The following is an 18,231-nucleotide window of genomic DNA, read 5'->3' as shown; positions in this document are numbered from 1 at the left end:
CATCATTGGATAAAACATAGAATGGAATTGCATGGTCAGAATGATGGAATTTGCAAAGCCTTTACTAACTCACTTTCTGGACTGAAAGCTATAGCCTGTAGTACACATTGAAATGAACTGGTCTCAGGAATACTCATTTTGTTTTAACGATTAAATGGATGTCCTGTTGAAACCTTTACTCTTCTGTTGGTAGCCTAACCCATTAACAGACTTCTGTTGGTAGCCTAACCCATTAACAGACTTCTGTTGGTAGCCTAAACTCGTTTAACAAGACATTCGTTTGGTAGCCTAACCATTAACAGACTTCTGTTGGTAGCTAACCCATTAACAGATTTCTGTTGGTAGCCTAACTCGTTTAACAGACTTCTGTTGGTAGCCTAACCCATTAACAGACTTCTGTTGGTAGCCTAACCCATTAACAGACTTCTTGTGGTAGCCTAACCCATAACAGACTCTGTTCGTAGCCTAACCCGTTTAACAGACTTCTGTTGGTAGCCTAACCCGATTAACAGACTTCTGTTGGTAGCCTAACCCGTTTAACAGACTTCTGTTGGTAGCCTAACCCGTTTAACAGACTTCTGTTGTAGCCTACTCGTTTAACAGACTTCTGTTGGTAGCCTAACTCGTTTAACAGACTTCTTGTTGGTAGCCTAACCCGTATTAACAGACTTCTGTTGGTAGCCTAACCCGTTTAACAGACTTCTGTTGTAGCCTAACCCGTTTTAACAGACTTCTGTTGGTAGCCTAAACCCGTTTAACAGACTTCTGTTGGTAGCCTAACCCATTAACAAGGACTTCTGTTCGTGTAGCCTAACCCGTTTAAACAAAGACTTCTGTTGGTAGCCTAACCATTAACAGACTTCTGTCCGGTAGCCTAAACCGTTTAACAGACTTCTGTTGGTAGCCTAACCCATTAACAGACTTCTGTTGGTAGCCTAACCCATTAACAGACTTCTGTTGGTAGCCTTAACCCGTTTAACAGACTTCTGTTGTAGCCTAACCCGTTAACAGACTTCTGTGGTAGCCTAACCCTAACAGACTTCTGTTGGTAGCCTAACCCATTAACAGACTTCTGTTGGTAGCCTAACCCATTAACAGACTTCTGTTGGTAGCCTAACCCGTTTAACAGGACTTCTGTTGGTAGCCTAACCCGTTTAACAGACTTCTGTTGGTAGCCTAACCCATTAACAGACTTCTGTCGGTAGCCTAACCCATTAACAGATTCTAGAAGTCTGTGCTAAACTCTTGAATGGTTTTCTGTGTCATGAACATAAAGTCGTCCCTATCAGTGGATGTGATTTATCAACACGCATCATGATACAGTCACATAAACTGCTCTCCAGCTGAGTGGTAGAATGGGGCTAATTGTTTCTGTCTCACTCAGAACCCTCACATTGGATATTATTGGCTGAGTTTTGCCTTGGTAGAGATGAGAGTTTATGATATCAGTTTATGTAGGCCTATCTCTCTCCCCTCTCCTTTTGTCATTAATCTCTCTGGTTAATGTGTTTGGCAGGACTATGGATGAGGGTCTGTGTGCTATGTGCTATACACACACACACACTCCCCTCACACACACTCCCCTCACACACACTCCCAGTGGGATGCAGTTTGGCAGGTGCTCCTCTACAGCTCCTGGTGTATATCTGAGAACAAGCCTCGTGGCCTCCGCTAGAACAACAAGCAGAGGTACTGATGACTAATAGACTTGGATGAGGAGGTGGACTCTGGATGAGTACACAGGCAGGATGGAGACAGACAGACACCCCTTGTACAGGGCCAAGGCCAAGATGAGGAGAGGAGCATGATGATCCATAGGAGGTTGAGCCACAGGCACCCATGGATCATACATCTCATGGTTATGTGTCTCTGACTTTGCTGCAGAGTATTCCCCATCAGGGAAGTGATTCAGAAAGCAGTCCCAGACTGGGTCAGGGCCTGTCATACGTGTTTGTGCTTGTGTGTTGATATAATGGACTCTCTGAAGGGCTTCAGTATCAGCAGTATTAGTGAATTATGTGGGGTGATTGTGTGAGGACTGACTTGACCAACGTTGCTGTCCTTCTAGAGAGGTACTTCATGTGCTAGGATAACCAAACACTGATTAATATTTGTATCTATTGCATCACTGCTGTAGTTATGTGCATTGGCTGTGTTCTATTTAAGGTTAATTGACATTCAAAGATGACAGTTGTATTTGACCACGATGAGAGCGTAGAAAGTATGTACTTTACGTCTACATTAGCCTGCACTATGTGTCTTACTACCCATTGATGGGTATTACACCCAAACTGAAGAGAATGCAGTGATTATTTATTTTCATCCATTTATGATTGTTGCCCAGATCTCAACGATTTCTCAGGCATTTGACCTTTCAGAGAAGCTGCAGGGACACCCTAGCTGGATGTCAGTGTTCATCAGACCCAGGCCTTTAGGCCAGAGGGAATCTGTTTGTAGAGACACACACAGGACACAGGGATTCACAACAAATACTCCCACTCTGACATGGTTTTTTATATCTATTATTCTATTATCCAAGGCTAGGAGACAGATATGTTTGAGCTGATCATTGTTGTCAGGGTCGGTGGTGTGGACGTGACCAACATGGCTGCCGTTAGCGGTCTGAAATGAGCATATCTCTCCAGGTCTCGGGGCTATGTTTGCTTCCCACAATTTTCTGCGTGATTAGCTCAATCCAAGCAGAAAACTATCCGGGCCCCACACATGTGTTTCCAATAAGGACCGTGGGCCTGGTGAGGAACCCAGAGAATCAGAGAGCGGGGGGGGGGATCTAGAGGGGGGAGAGTAGGACAGACTGGAGTGCGGTCATGAGAATGAGAACAGGGGGAGAGGGTAGGAGAGTGGTGGGGGATATAGAGGAGAGAGGGGGGAGAGTAGGAGAGACTGGAGGGGGGGTCAAGAAAGAAAGAAAGCAATATGTGACTCACCACCTGGATTCGGTCTTATTTAGCAACATTTGAATTTCTGTTTTTTACATTGGATAAAAGTAGAGACTCAGAGATACAAAATGGTGTATCATACACTACAGTTGAGGAAACAATGGGAAAGTAAATCTGCTTTGAAAGTTGATCAACTTGTAAACTCACTTTTGAGAAAACTGTCTTTCATGTTTTGGTACTACTATTGGAGAGCCCTCTTTGTCTACACCCATTCAGCATCGTTCCCACCCTCTTAAGCCTAGCCCCACCCATCTCTTTAAGGGTTGATCCAACCCAACCCATCTCTCTCTCTAAGAGAGAGAGAACAGCTCACTGAACATTACTCGCACTATCACTTTATCTGTGGTTTCGCGTTCAGAGCGTTCAGGACGATCTGGCCAATAAGTAGGGTTGTTCCGAAAGCTCACAACTACAGTCAAGCACTCAAGCTAACATTGGCTAGCTACTTCCAGACACATAATGAGAGAACACCCCAATCTGACCATTTTACTCGCCCTAGCAGAGCTGGTTAGGCTTTTTCACATTATCCAGAGCGTTGGTGACTGTACCTGTGCTGCTGGCAACAATTGAATTACACTTTGTCGCCGACGTTTACTGACACCGGACATATTCAACGAGTGTTTAGCGTTCAAAAATGCATCAGTTATTCTGCGCTCTGGCACACTAAGACGAGAGTCTTTTGTTAAAAAATGTAGCTAGATAGGTAAACAATGAATCCCAACGCATGATGTAACATTAGTTAGCAAGCCAACCAGCTAACGTTAGCTAGCTAGCTAACAGTACTCTTTAACTTGAAATGAATATACTTTGTCAAAATTAGAGTGGAGTCTTTTGTTAAGACATGTAGCAAGCTAGCTAAACAATGGACCATAAACACAACTCATGCCGTTACTACCCTACATGAATCTGCAGGTAGCTAACCACCAAGTTCTATGGCTATAACTAATCAAGCAAATGTGTCTGAGATACGAAGAATAAGATCATACACATAACATTAGCTAGCTAACAGTACACTTGAAATTAAACCACTTTCTGTCAAAATTAGAAATGTGTAATATCTGAAAATCTTACCAGTATACATCATGGTTGGACGCATCTCCTGTCTGATGCCATGCATGGTTGTCTTAGTTTGACAATGTATTCCAGACAGGTGTTTTCTCTATCTCCTTAGGTATCATACTCGAATTCCACTGATTTCAAAACTCAGTCCTCCAGAAAGTGGAGAGCATACCCATAACATTATCTAGCTAACAGTACACTTTAACTTGACATTATGTTTATGCAGTTTACTAAGCAATACTTTTTTTTTTAAAGCCGCGTTAAACACGATTACCTAAACACGATTACCTAAACATACTAATCAGCTCCAATAGACAGATGCTATATGGTAGGCCAATCCAAACTCATCTCTCAGCATGTCCAGCCCACTCATTATCTCAGCCATTCATGGCTAGCGGGAAGGTTGCTCACTTTTTCTTTGGCTAAATCAACTAGGCTCGTAATTTAAAAATGTTATTCATATTTACAGATGGCATACACATTTGATATTAAAGCACATGAAAGTTGTGTTGTTGTATGTGTCAAATTGCTATGCTTTATCTTGGCCAGGTCGCAGTTGCAAATGAGAACTTGTTCTCAACTAGCTTACCTGGTTAAATAAAGGTGAAATAAATAAAAATTTAAAAAGTTCACATGTTCAAAAAGGCATTTCTGCCAAAAAAATGAATTTTAATAAAAAAAATATGTTTTATGTTCAAACAGCTCTCCTGTGAAGTTGTGACTTGCGACATACGCCTAATTTCCTGAATCGGGTCATATAAGCTATACAGGCATAGAGGCTGAAGGAATCAATTTCCACCATGCCAGGGCTTTATCACCTGAGGATGGGGGGATGGGATGGGAGAGCAGAGGGTAAATACTGTAAATCTCTATCACTGTAGAGAGACGTTGGGAGGGAGAACCCTGTAATTAGAGGTTAACCTCACACTTGTTTAACAGTGGAACTACTCTTTCATGAGGGGAAACTGCTTAGTTACACTCCTCTCTCCTCCCTCTCTCATCCTGCTTGCTCTCATCCTTCTCATCATCACATGGCCATCTGTTTCAATTTCAGCCAATTCATATGTTGAATTGAATGTCAAATTGATTAATAGTGTGTTCTTGCCTGGGCACCTTTCAAAGAACATTTTTACTGCATGGATTTGAAAATGAATAACATAGAATAATCCAATCTAGAATAGGTCCCACTTTATTTAGATAGTGCATCTGTAGATACTCTACAGATGGTCATACTATCCACAAACGATCTGTTGATAAGCAACTGCTTGCTAAGGTTATTGTTAGGTTCAGGTTTAGAATAAGAGTTAGGTTAAGGTCAGGTCTAGGGTTAGGGTAATATTTTTCTGAAATTATTTTCTGGATGTAAGCTCCTGTATTTCTGAAGCATGGATGTGTAACCTAGTTCAGGGGTTCTCAAACTTTGTGGGTTCGGGGAGACCTTTTGTGATAGCAAATTCATCAGGGACCCCTTATAACTCGAGTGAGATAGAAATATTATTGAAGGAGTTTTACTTCGGCAGTGCATGGCCGGAGGAACCAAGTCTCGGGCCCTGGGAAGGAACATTTTAAAGACCCACCTCTTGGTGTCAGTGATAAAATGTAGCAGTTTTCAAGCTAATTTCCTGCAATTCCACACTCTGTTTTGGTAAAAAGCTGAAGGAATGGGCCTGGAGAAATAACCACTCTCAAATTCATAGACAGAGCTATGGATGCAAGGACTGACCATCCATGATAGCAAAATTATAGTTTTAACCATCTACATTGTTTACAAACATTGGTGTAAAACAAGCTTATATTTTGGGTTATGATGGGGTATAACAGTTGAACTATGCTCATAAGTTATATTCTTTATGAATCATTGGGTGTATCATGCTATTCCATACCAAAAATGGATGTAGCATCTAAGGATTCTAGCTTTAAATTATGGTGCATTTATGTAAAAAAAATATACAATAAGTATTAATAAGTTGAAAAATGTATAATTGGTGGAGCACTATGGATACCAATATCCCAGTGATCCTCCCAGGCCCATGTTGCCCAGTGTTCAGAACATAAATTGTATGTAATATTAGATTGTATTGTATTGTAATATACCCTCTAAACTTGTTCCACGGATCCCTTGGCCAAAATGAGTTTAATCTGTTAAACCTCTGCGTACCCCACTTTGAGAACCCCTGGCCTAGTTGTTCTCTGGAGGCTATAGTGCTGTGACATTGGCCAGATGGTGGCACCTGCTGCAGGCTGAGAGCCCTGGTCCCTGTTCTCTGGCCCTGTAGGCCCCCACCAGCCTGGGAGAGCACTGCTGACATGTCTGTTTAGTTTAGCTCAGCGAAAAGCTCGACTAACAGCTGACCGCCATCTGGAAACATCTGGAACAGCCCATTGGGGTCAGGGGTCAGACAATGATGTAATTTTTTAAAATGTCGAATGGAGAAGAAAAAATAAAACATTGACTATGTAAGTAACACAGCCTTTCTCACCACACCCCACTGGCTGTGGAACTGGTGAAAGGCTGACTCATGTCTCCATCTGCTTCCCTGGAGCATTCATAGAGTCCTGTAACATTGTAGCTAGGCTAGTAGAGCATCTGCTTCAATACTGAAAGGTAAATGACTGCTCTATCCATCCATCGTCCTTCCTTCCTTCCATCCATCCATCCATGTATCCATCCATCCATTCAGTCAGTCAGTCAGTCAGTCAGTCAGTCAGTCAGTCAGTCAGTCAGTCAGTCAGTCAGTCAGTGATTTCATCATGCGGCCTGTTTCTGAGGGAGTTCTGAACAGGCTTGTTGAGGAGTGATCAGGTCCATGCAGTCTGTGGGTTCATACTGTCACTGCCAATCAGACCTGAGCTCTCCTTCTGAAGCTCCGCTATTGCCAGCTGTCCTGAGCTTATCTGATTCCCATAAGCTTTGTACTGTAGTGGAGAGAATGTTTAGATGACCACTATAACAGACACGTGTCCTTTAATAGCGTTGAGATGATCCCAACCTTTCCAGACTGCTGTAAAAGAGATGACTTCAGAGAAGCCCTGATCCACAGCTGATTTATGCACAGGTTTTACACCTCTGGAAGAGATGCAGTGTGTGTGTGTCTAACAGCTGGATCTCCCTGAAGGCAGTGCTTGGTGTGTTAGAATGTTTCTGCTCTGTGTGTCATGGCTCTGGGCTCGGCTCCCACATTGCACTCTGCTGTGTGTTGGAGGGGGATGCGCCAAGCCAGAGGGCTCTGCCTGTCTTTGTGTAGAGCTGACAGAGGTCAAATGACTTGTTCTACTGGACTGAGCAGTATAATCTCTCACCTCAGTGTCCCTCTCCCTGGCCCCTCACCTCAGTGTCCCTCTCCCTGGCCCCTCACCTCAGTGTCCCTCTCCATGGCCCATCACCTCAGTGTCCATCTACCTGGCACCTCTCCCCCAACCCTTCTCCTTCATAACCACTCACACCTTCACTGTGTAACTCTCAGATTCTTTCTCAGCTCTCTACCCTTCTACTTCCCCTACTCCCCTTGTCTCCAGGCCTTCAATCCCTCCATTGATATCTTTTCATTCAGCCCCTCATCCCCCTCTCCCTCCAACCTCTCACTCTTCCCCTAGGTCACTCTACCTTATCGCCTAAACCCCTTTCTTACTTACTTTCCTACTTACTTCAATGCTCTTACCCTTACCCAGCCTCAATGTCATGCAGCCCCAGCCCCAGCCCTCTATCCTCACCTCCATGCAGCCCCCAGCCCTCTATCCTCACCTCCCTGCAAGCCCCAGCCCTCTTATCCTCACCTCCATGCAGCCCCAGCCCCTTCTATCTACCTCCTGCAGTCCCCAAGCCACCTCTATCCTACCTCCCATGCAGCCCCAGCCCTCTGCCCATCCATCAACCTCCATGCAGCCCCAGCCCTCTATCCTCACCTCCATGGCAGCCCCAGCCCCCTCTATCCTCACCCTCCATGCAGCCCCAAGGCCCTCTATCCTCACCTCCATGCAGCCCCAGCCCTCTATCCTCACTCCCATGCAGCCCCAGCCCTCTATCCTCACCTCCATGCAGCCCCCAGCCCTCTAATCGTCACTCCATGCAGCCACCCGCTCTATCCTCACCTCCATGCCAGCCCAGCCCTCTATCCTACCTCCATGCAGCCCATCCAGCCCTCTATCCTCACATCCATGCAGTCCCCAGCCCTCCTATCCCTCACCTCTGCGCAGCCCCAGTTCCAGCCCTCCTCATGCCTCACCTCCATTGCAGCCCCAGCCCTCCATCCCTCCACCTCTCCATGCAGCCCCAGCCCCAGCCCTCTATCCTCACCTCCATGCAGCCCAGCCTCTATCTCACCTCCATGCAGCCAGCCTCCATCCTCACCTACATGCGCCCAGCCTCTATCTCACCTCCATGCAGCCCAGCCCTCTATCCTCACCTCCATGCAGCCCCAGCCCCTCTTATCCTCACCATCCATGCAGCCCAGCCCCAGCCTCTATCCTCACCTCCATGCAGCCCCAGCCCCAGCCCTCCTATCCTCACCTCCATGCAGCCCCAGCCCTCTATCGTCACCTCCATGAAGCCACGCGCCTCTATCCTCACCTCCATGCAGCCCCAGCCCCTCTATCCTCACCTCCATGCAGCCCCAGTTCCGCCCTCTATCCTCAACCTCCATGCAGCCCCAGCCCTCCATCCTCACCTCCATGCAGCCCCAGCCCCCTCTATCCTCACCTCCATGCAAGCCCCAGCCCTCTATCCTCACCTCCATGCAGCCCCAGCCCCTTCCCATCCCTCACTCCATGCAGCCCACCTCCTATCCTCACCTCCATGCAGCCCCAGCCCTCTATCCTCACCTCCATGCAGCCCAGCCCTCTATCCTCACCTCCATGCAGCCCCAGCCCTCTATCCTCACCTCCATGCAGCCCCAGCCCTCTATCCTCCACCTCCATGCAGCCCGCCCCTTATCCTCACCTCCATGCAGCCCCAGCCCTCTATCCTCACCTCCATGCAGCCCCAGCCCTCTATCCTCACCTCCATGCGCCCCAGCCCTCTACCTCACCTCATCAGCCCAGCCCTCCATCCTCAACTCCATGCAGCCCCGCCTCATCCTCACCTCCATGCAGCCCCAGCCCTCTTTCCTCACCTCCATGCAGCCCACCCTCTATCCTCACCTCCATGCAGCCCCAGCCCTTTCTCCTCACCTCCATGCAGCCCCAGCCCTCTATCCTCACCTCCATGCAGCCGAGCCCCTCTATCCTCACCTCCATGCAGCCCCAGCCCTCTTATCCTCACCCTCCATGCAGCCCCAGCCCTCTATCCTCACCTCCATGCATCGCCCGCCCAGCCCTCTATCCTCACCTCCATGCACCCCAGCCCCCTCTATCCTCACCTCCATGCAGCCCCAGCCCCAGCCCTCTATCCTCACCTCCATGCAGCCCCAGCCCCAGCCCTCTATCCTCACCTCCATGCAGCCCCAGCCCAGCCTCTATCCTCACCTCCCATGCAGCCCCAGCCCTCTATCCTCACCTCCATGCAGCCCCAGCCCAGCCCTCTATCCTCACCTCCATGCAGCCCCAGCCCTCCAATCCTCACCTCCATGGCAGCCCCAGCCCTCTATCCTCACCTCCAAATGCAGCCCCAGCCCTCCTACCTCAACCTCCATGCAGCCCCAGCCCTCTTATCCTCACCTCCATGCAGCCCCAGCCCTCTATCTCACCTCCATGCAGCCCCAGCCCTCCTATCCTCACCTCCATGCAGCCCCAGCCCTCTATCCTCACCTCCATGCACAGCCCCAGCCCCAGCCCCTCTATCCTCACCTCCACCTGCAGCCCCAGCCCTCTCATCCTCACCATTCCATGCAGCCCCAGCCCTCTATCCTCACCTCCATGCAGCCCCAGCCCTCTATCCTCACCTCCATGCAGCCCCAGCCCTCTATCCTCACCTCCATGCAGCCCCAGCCCTCTATCCTCACCTCCATGCAGCCCCAGCCCTCTCATCCCTCACCTCCCATGCAGCCCCCAGCCCTCATTCCTCACATCCCATGCCGCCCCAGCCCTCTATCCTCACCTCCATGCAGCCCCAGCCCTCTATCCTCACCTCCATGCAAGCCCCAAGCCCTCTTATCCTCACCTCCAGCAGCCCCAGCCCCAGCCCTCTATCCTCACCTCCATGCAGCCCCAGCCACAGCCCTCTATCCTCACCTCCATGCAGCCCCAGCCACAGCCCTCTATCCTCACATCCATGCAGCCCCAGCCCAAGCCCCATGCAACCCTCTGCAGTCCCATGCAGCCTCAGTCCTGTAGCCCATCCAGGCCTTCGGGCAGCTGTAGATCTCTTCCTAGCTGTCAGCACCTAATTGGTTGGCCCAGAGGGCATCGTGTGCCATACCACAGGATAATTAATTGGCTACCTAACAGACTCCCTCTGACATCATTGGCACTGCAGTGAAAGGTGCTTTGCCTGCATGCATAGAAAACCCTTCAATTTTGAGTGAGTGTGAGCTGACTGTCTGTTATTACTGTCAGGGGTTAAATTGGGCCGGGTTCGACACCCGGTACCTATGATCCAAAATGAGAGTCAGGCGGAGTTGAATACCTTTGGTTATTTGAATTATCTAATGAAAAATTGTTGTCCACATGTAATTTTCCACAGCCAAAAACATGCGTAAGCAACAGCGAAATAAGACAAACCCATAGTAGAATAGTTGACCTATTGAGTTGTTTAGCCTGCAGTATTTTATGCAAGAACATAAGATTCCTCTCGAGGCGCATTCAAATGGTGAGTGCCGCATAGGGTGAGAATTATGCTACACATGCCCAGTTACTGTACAACATTCTTAATGCAGTAGTGGGAAAACACACATTTGAAAGCAGTTTTTAGGCCACTGTTAAAAGAGGAGGATCACGGAGCTTTCTAGCGTTACTAGGCAGCATTTAATTCTCAAATCCAAGAAATGAGTCAAATATACCATTTTAGAACTGGAGTATTTAACAGCAGTATGAGTTATGCTCGCTGGCGCTCGTCTATGGCGCCGATGGGGTTGAATGTGTGGGGAGGACCGGGGTTAAATGTAGGCTCACACTGGTCAGGTGTAACAGATAGACCTACATTATATTCACAGTGCATGATCAGTTGTTGGCTGAGTGCCAGTGGAATGTTTTTTTTGGGACATTCAAGTCATCATCAATATGTTGCTACCCACTGGACACACCATGTAAATCCAACGTGGAATTTGGGGTAATATTTGAGATATAGATCAAGGAGATTTCAGCCTTTAATCAGCCACTCAAAAAAACAGCCAGAAGTTTGTTGAATTACCAATGTGTTATCACTATGCTTTCAACCATCTAAAAGATGGGAATACAATTGTCAAATATGTTCTATTCATACAGTACAACAACATAATGTGTTATCACTGTGCTTCAGCTAATAGCACAACAAAATGACCTGGATTGCAGATGAGATCACATTAAAAGTACAAAGTGCAAGTGATCACTGCTGTTCGAGATTCTGCGCAGATTATTATAGCAATTGTGAAGATCTCCATAGACCTGTGACCTTTGCATGCTGTCTTGAACATGCCCACTTTCTATGATTACATAAGAAGACGTTTATAGTTACATGAGGCTAACCACAAAATATGCCCATGGAATGTGCTACTAATTTTAAAGTTGAATAAATACGGTTAAATCAGTTTGTAAGATAGCCTTAACTTTAGGCTATTTACTGTATGAGAAAAGTAATATTGAATTGTTGCCTGGTTGACAACGCAACCAAATATAAACATTTAAAGGATATCTAATGCTTGGATAGTTTCATGTGAGCCACTGGCTTAATCCTATAACTTTTTGGTTTAGATGGAGACGTGAATCGAACGTATCATTTGTTAACTTGTCGACAAGTTAGCAAAAGTGTAACTGAATTGTGTTTGGTTGTCAACATCACCAAATATAAAAATTTGAAGGAGATGTGTCTTTTGTCTCCCATCCAGGGTTGCTGTGGTATGTGCTTGCCTTCCTTGGACTAAGGACCCCCCACCTCCCAAATCCCAATTTAACCACTGATTACTGTACTCTAGGTCAGTGTGTGTAACCTAGTTTTTCACCTGTGTTGAGGATTTTTGTCATTGAAAGACGGGAATATCCATTTTAGCTCATGTGCATCAGATGCAGAATGTGAGTGTTTCTCCAAGTCTCACATTAGCAACAACCTGCTGCTGACTGCAAGGTTCACTGGAGGTTGTGGAGCAACAGCCTCAAACACAGGTGCTTTGCTGATAATGGAGTGGCTTGTCTCTTATATCTGCCTTCTTCTGGTAGTGTATCAGGCGTCCCCTCAAACGCCTCAGTACACCGGACAGGCAAAGAGCCACACAACGTCAATATTATGGGCTGTTTCTGGGAGTCATTTCTCTCATGTCGATAGAATTGCTGTCTTGAATGTTTGCCAGCGTGCTGATTCAGGCCCTCCTCCCTCCCCCTGGCCAGAGCTCACAACAAGTCTTAATTTGTTGGGAATATTATTGTCCTCCAACTCCACTCTGGCTGATGGGATGCCGGGCCAGCTGGCTTGTGATTGTCTGCTTGGAGCACGGTGTGCTGGAGTACGGTGTGCTGGAGCACGGTGTGCTGGAGCACGGTGTGCTGGAGTACGGTGTGCTAGTGCACGGTGTGCTGGAGCGCTTGCCCTTGTTTGGCTTGTTTAAACACACACACGCTGTGCCGACGGGCCGTGCCATTCAAAGGCTGTCAGTTGGAATTCTTCAGGAAGTGCATTCACACTCGTGCCTGGCTGCGTCTGTACAGAACCATTTTGTGTGTGTATAGGTATGTGTAGTAGTGCAAGCACAGTTCTACAGAAGGTGTGTGTTTGTACAGCAGAGTGTATGGATGTCTGTTTTCTGTAGGAGAGAGAGAGAGCAAGCAGGTTTGGCTTCCCGGCCACTGTCATGATGAGCAGCCCCCCCCCGCCGCCCCCTTCTCTTCTCTCTTCTCTCTCTCTCTCTCTCTCTCTCCTCTCTCTCTCTCTCTCTCTCTCTCTCTCTCTCTCTCTCTCCTCTCTCTCTCTCTCTCTCTCTCTCTCTCTATCTATCTATCTATCTATCTGCCTCTGGCCTTCGCCCTCTCTCCCTCCCAGGCTTCTGTCTTATGAAGTGTTAGGCCACCTGTGTGTCCAGAGCTCCGGTATCAGACTCCCCCTATTGATTGGCTGTATTTAATTTATTTAGAGGCCCTGTCCCTGAGGGGTGCTTATACGGCCAGGCTCTAGCAGGCTCTCCTGGTGCTGGGTCGATGTGCTCATATGTTTGTCCAGCCTGGAGAACGCTTGGTGATTCAGCCCGGACTTGTTCCTCTCGTATGGACGTGTGACATTAGGTCATGTACATTTACATACAGCTACATGCACACAGGAAGTTGTTCGATGTTTGGTGACGTATAAGAGTTTGTTTATTTATTAATAGATAGGGGAGTTGATGACAGAATTATTCTCAACAGCCCCTTGGTCTATAGACCTACATTGGTAGTAATGTAGTGAATTGTAGGTATGTGGTTTTGACTGTGCAGTTTTGTTTATATTCAATAAATGAATCTATTCAGTTACAACATTTATGGACTACTTTACAGCCATAGCCTGATATCGAACAGGCAGTGTACATTGACCCCCTTATCTTCATGATGCACTATTACAATGGCACTTAGCGGGAACATGCCTGCGCAGCGATGTGTGAATGTACACGTAAGCGAGGGAGAGAGAGAGTGACTCACGGTAGGCCTATCTAAAAAGGTCATGAATCAGTTGACAGACAAACTGGTCTGACTTGGTTCTCACTAAGTTTTATTGAGGTTGATCTGTTTGCACGATAAAAGTGAAAGATGTCCAACGTAATTACCTGCTGGAGTGATTTATACCCTAACAAATTCAAAGCTATTTATTACAGAGTGGTATATCTATCAATCCCTATGACATGTCACTAATGTTTCCTTATGAAGTCTGCTGATTTGCACGAGGCATATTGCTGTGTGCGTCTGTGCTTGCCAATGTGTATCTATAGACTTTTATGCAAAACATGGGTGTGTGGCCCACACAGGCCACATGCATGAAAAAAAACAACGTATTATGTTCCTGTTTTATTTAGGCATGTGGTCTTGAGTGGGCCACACCACCACGTTTAGCGTAGCTATTCCTCCAGGCCAGCGGAGGTCTAGTGTGCACATGTGTGTATAGCTGTTGTTTGTTTGTGTGTATAAAAAAAAAATATATATAACATTTAACTTTATTTAGGCAGGGAGTCCCATTGAGACCAAAGTCTCTTTTTCAAGGGAGCCCTGCATGACAAGACCCACATAAACCTCAGGAAATTTGACATAACAAAGTGTGTGTGTGTGTGTGTGTGTGCGTGTTGTATGTAGTGTGTAGCCTACTGTATATGTGGTGTGGCTGGTGGCCAGTTGATCCAGTGTGCAGTCTGGTTGCATTAGCCGGTAATACATGTGGACTTAGGCTCTGGGCTGCTCTCTCTCTCTCTGTCTCTCTGTCTCTGTCTCTGTCTCTGTCTCTGTCTCTGTCTCTGTCTCTGTCTCTGTCTCTGTCTCTGTCTCTGTCTCTGTCTCTCGCTCTCCCTCTCTTTTTCTCTCCCTGTTTCTTTATCTCCCTCTCTTTCTCTACCTCTCCCTCGCCTTCTTCTTCCCTCTTTTTATCTCTCTCTCTGTCTCCCCCCCTCTTTATCTCTCTCTCTCTCATCGAGCTCTCTCTCTCTCTCTCTCTCTCTCTCTCTCTCTCTCCTCTCTCTCTCTTCTCCTCTCTCTCTCTTTCTCTCCCTCTTTCTGGTCTCTCTCTTTCCCTTCTCTGTCTCTGTCGCTCTCTCTCTCTCTGTCTCTATCTCTTCTGTCTCTATCTCTCTCTGTCTCCCTCTTCTCTCGGCTCTGTCTCTCTTCTCTCTCTCTCTCTGTCTCTCTACTCTCCGCTCTCTCCTCCTCTCTCTCTCTCTGGGTCTCTCTCTCTCTCTGGCTCTCTCTCTCTGTCTGTCTCTCTCTCTCTCTCTGTCTCTCTCTGTCTCTCTCGCTTTTGCTCTCTCTCTCCAGTCCTCACATACAGTAGGTCTTCACACGGCCCATGGTGCTCTGCTCTCTCTTCCTACTGATTGAGATCAAGCTGATCACTAAACCATCGGAGTCCCATCTGTTTCCTGCTGCCTCTCTCTCTCCCCAGACGCAGTCTGTCTCCTATTCTCTCTTCTGTCTCCTAGTCTTCTCAACTTTCATTCAGAACCAAAAATGTACCTGAAATAAGTATTTTTCAATGTTCGGAAAATATGTATTTTAAACATATGGAAAATATGTATTTTAGATGTCTTTTCAATGTTATTTTGCTTACTGGAACTATTCTAGTTTTGCGGGGGGCAGCATTTTATGGTCTCTACTAGTGCGTCAGAACAGCACGGACCTGCCCTGTTCACACCAAGTACCTTTTGAAGTTCTGCCCTATCCTCTTACCAGGAAGTGAAGAACCTCACAGCCTTCTGTCCTGCAGACTATAGTCTGCATTTGAGTCCCTGTCTCTCCTTGAGATTCTTCTCTCTTCCTTGAAATGTCACAGATTCCCTGACTTGTCTAGCAGTTCCTTTCCCCATCCATCCAGCCTGATGAGCACAGCTGCCCACATTCTGCTGGAGATTTCCTCTCTCTCTTTCCTCCCCTCTCCCTCTCTTTCATGCTCTCCTTCTCTCATGGCACTGGGGCACTGACATCTCTCCATTCCTCTCTTCTCCTTTCTCTCTGAGTCTGACAGTTTCTAAACCAGCCACTTTCAGGCCCTTAGGCCAGCAGTATAGGCCCTGCTCCAGTGCTGCTCAGGACAGAAACAGAGACAGGCCTCAGTCTGAATGGAGCCGTAAAAGGCCCAGCTGTGCAGATGGGTGACAGGTTGTTAAAATGTGTAAAAGGAAGAGTGCTCCAGCACCAACCCTCCAGCAGTGTCTGAGCCCAGAGGTGTCTGTCTGAATCTGATTGAGGAAAGAGAGGAAAAAGCCCATGCGTCATCTGAAAAGTCTGATCAATGTATGATCCAATAGACTGGAATTGCCTGAGTCCTAAAGAATGCAGAAGACGTCATGCAAAGAGAACATAATCAAATAAAAATAGTTTTCCTACACATTGGGGAAGTTTGTCTCCTCTTAGCGACTGTAGTTAGTGCTGGCTGTTGCTGTCCTGTACAGTAGTAGACAGAGATAGTTAGATTCTCCCCCCGTTTCTATCTCCAGCTATCCAGATGCTCATCAGTATGCAGGGAGTGAAGCCTGACCTATTAAAGTCGTTTGTCAAAATACAGCCAACTGCAGGCCCTGCAATCAGGCTCAATTTAAATGTATTTTGACATGTGTTTTTCCTGCCGTCAAGTGAGTGGCTAAGGGCCTGTGACGGCCTGAAGCATCTCTGAATACTAATACACTTAGGACAACACACACACACACACACACACACACACACACACACACACACAACACACACACACACAACACACACACACACACACACACACACACACACACACACACCCACACACACACACACACACACACACACACACACACACACACACACACACACACACAAACACACACACACACACACACACACACACACACACACACACACACACACAGACACACACAGCCAGCAGGCCCATGTGACTCATTGTCATGTGTTTGGTAACACTAACCCCCCCATCCATCCAGAGGAATCCTGTCCCCCGAGGCTGAATGACACAGATGTGTGTGGGGCCTGGGAGCAGAGGTTGGCTCTGAGCTGTCATGCAAACGGAATGGTGGTGGGGAAATATCCCCTACTCTGGTGTCACTCGCATGCATTAAAAGAATGGAAAACGTGTTTGCATTGCAAACCATTTAAGAGTCAACAAGGCTGATCCCTCTCACTCTCTCCTTTTCTCTCACTCTATCTCTCCAGTCATTGGACTCTGTCTCTGTCCAAGTGCAGACCACAAACCACAATGTGTTAATATGTTTTCTGTCTTAGTCACACTAGTCTTACTGTGACTCAGTGGCTTAGTTCTCCCATGGTTTCATGTCGTTATGCCCCTTGTGTACTTAACCAAACAAACTGTGGCAGGCAGTGGAAGAAAACCTCAATCTGTTTCACTAGGTCCAACAGAGGCCTGCCTGCCTGCCTCTCTGCTGCTCTACCACATCCTCTTATTAAATCTACAATGCGTTCTGTTCACCACACTGTCTGCTGGCGATACTCTAGTCCCTCTTCTGCCCGTCTCCCTATTTGACGTGTTGAATTAGCTCATGGCTGGGTAGCCTATTTGTTTAAACACTTGTTTTATGTGCTGGGCAGCAGGCTGTGTCAGACCTGCTCAATGCAGCCCTTTATCCTGTCTGTTCCTCAGTGGTTATATTGGGCCTGGCCGTGTGGCGTTGTGTTATCATGCAGGGCCAGAGTCGTGACACGCGCTGGGGCCTTCTGACCTAGCCTGGTCCGTGCCTCTCTGTCTGGTCCCCCCTGGCTCTGTCTGACCCGACCCGGCCCACTGGCCTCAAAGGCAGGCAGGCTTTACGGAGTTGTACACCCTGCTCTCTCTCTGCTGGGCCGTTATATGAGGCGGGGCCGGAGCTGGGGGCCCGAGGGGCAGAGTAAGCACTGGAGGTATGTGCCTTTTATACGTGCTGGAGCGCCTCTCCTTCCATGTGCCGAGCAGATTTGTGGCCCTCTGAACTCTGGGAATATTAGTATGGCTGCGCTGCCTGGAGGGGACAGGACTTGCTGCACCAGTCTGAGACAGAGGGAGGAAAATAACTGCTCGCTCTTTCTCAATCTCTCTCTCTTTCACTCTCCTTCTCACTTTCTTGGGTTAACTTACTCACCTGCACACCTGTTCAATGCAATACAATGGCATCATGAGTTATGAGCTATCTCAGTTGAGTCAGTCACCTGCCATACTACTCAGATCAGTTAACTCCCTCTCAATCACTGGGTTTACCTCCTTATCCTTATCACACTTCAGCTATCTGCCCCTGTATCAGCCTTGGCTGATACACAGCTGGATGTGGTCCTATATCAGCATTAGTTGGACACACACACACACACACACACACACATAAAATCCCTCTCTCCCTCATAGGAGTGTGTCAGTAGTATGTGAAAAATCTCCTCACTCAGCCTTCCCATCACTATAAATGGCTTATCAATATAAATCTGACCATATGTGGCTTTCAGGCACTCCATCTCT

The 18,231-nt window shown here is 47.4% G+C and overlaps 1 protein-coding gene across 1 annotated transcript in view; it reads left to right on the top strand.

Moving 5' to 3' along the window:
* Positions 1-18,231, top strand: part of LOC139022605 (mitochondrial S-adenosylmethionine carrier protein-like) — a 109,006-nt gene that overhangs the window by 53,516 nt on the left and 37,259 nt on the right. The window contains exon 5 of the mRNA XM_070445822.1: positions 13,120-13,137. Within this exon, the coding sequence (XP_070301923.1) occupies positions 13,120-13,137 (18 nt within the window). The remainder of the gene's footprint in view (positions 1-13,119; positions 13,138-18,231) is intronic.

This window comes from Salvelinus sp. IW2-2015, linkage group LG11 (genome assembly GCF_002910315.2).
Source record: "Salvelinus sp. IW2-2015 linkage group LG11, ASM291031v2, whole genome shotgun sequence".
NCBI lineage: Eukaryota > Metazoa > Chordata > Actinopteri > Salmoniformes > Salmonidae > Salvelinus > Salvelinus sp. IW2-2015.
Note: the sequence above shows the minus strand (reverse complement) of the source record. Positions and strands in the feature narration are given on the sequence as shown.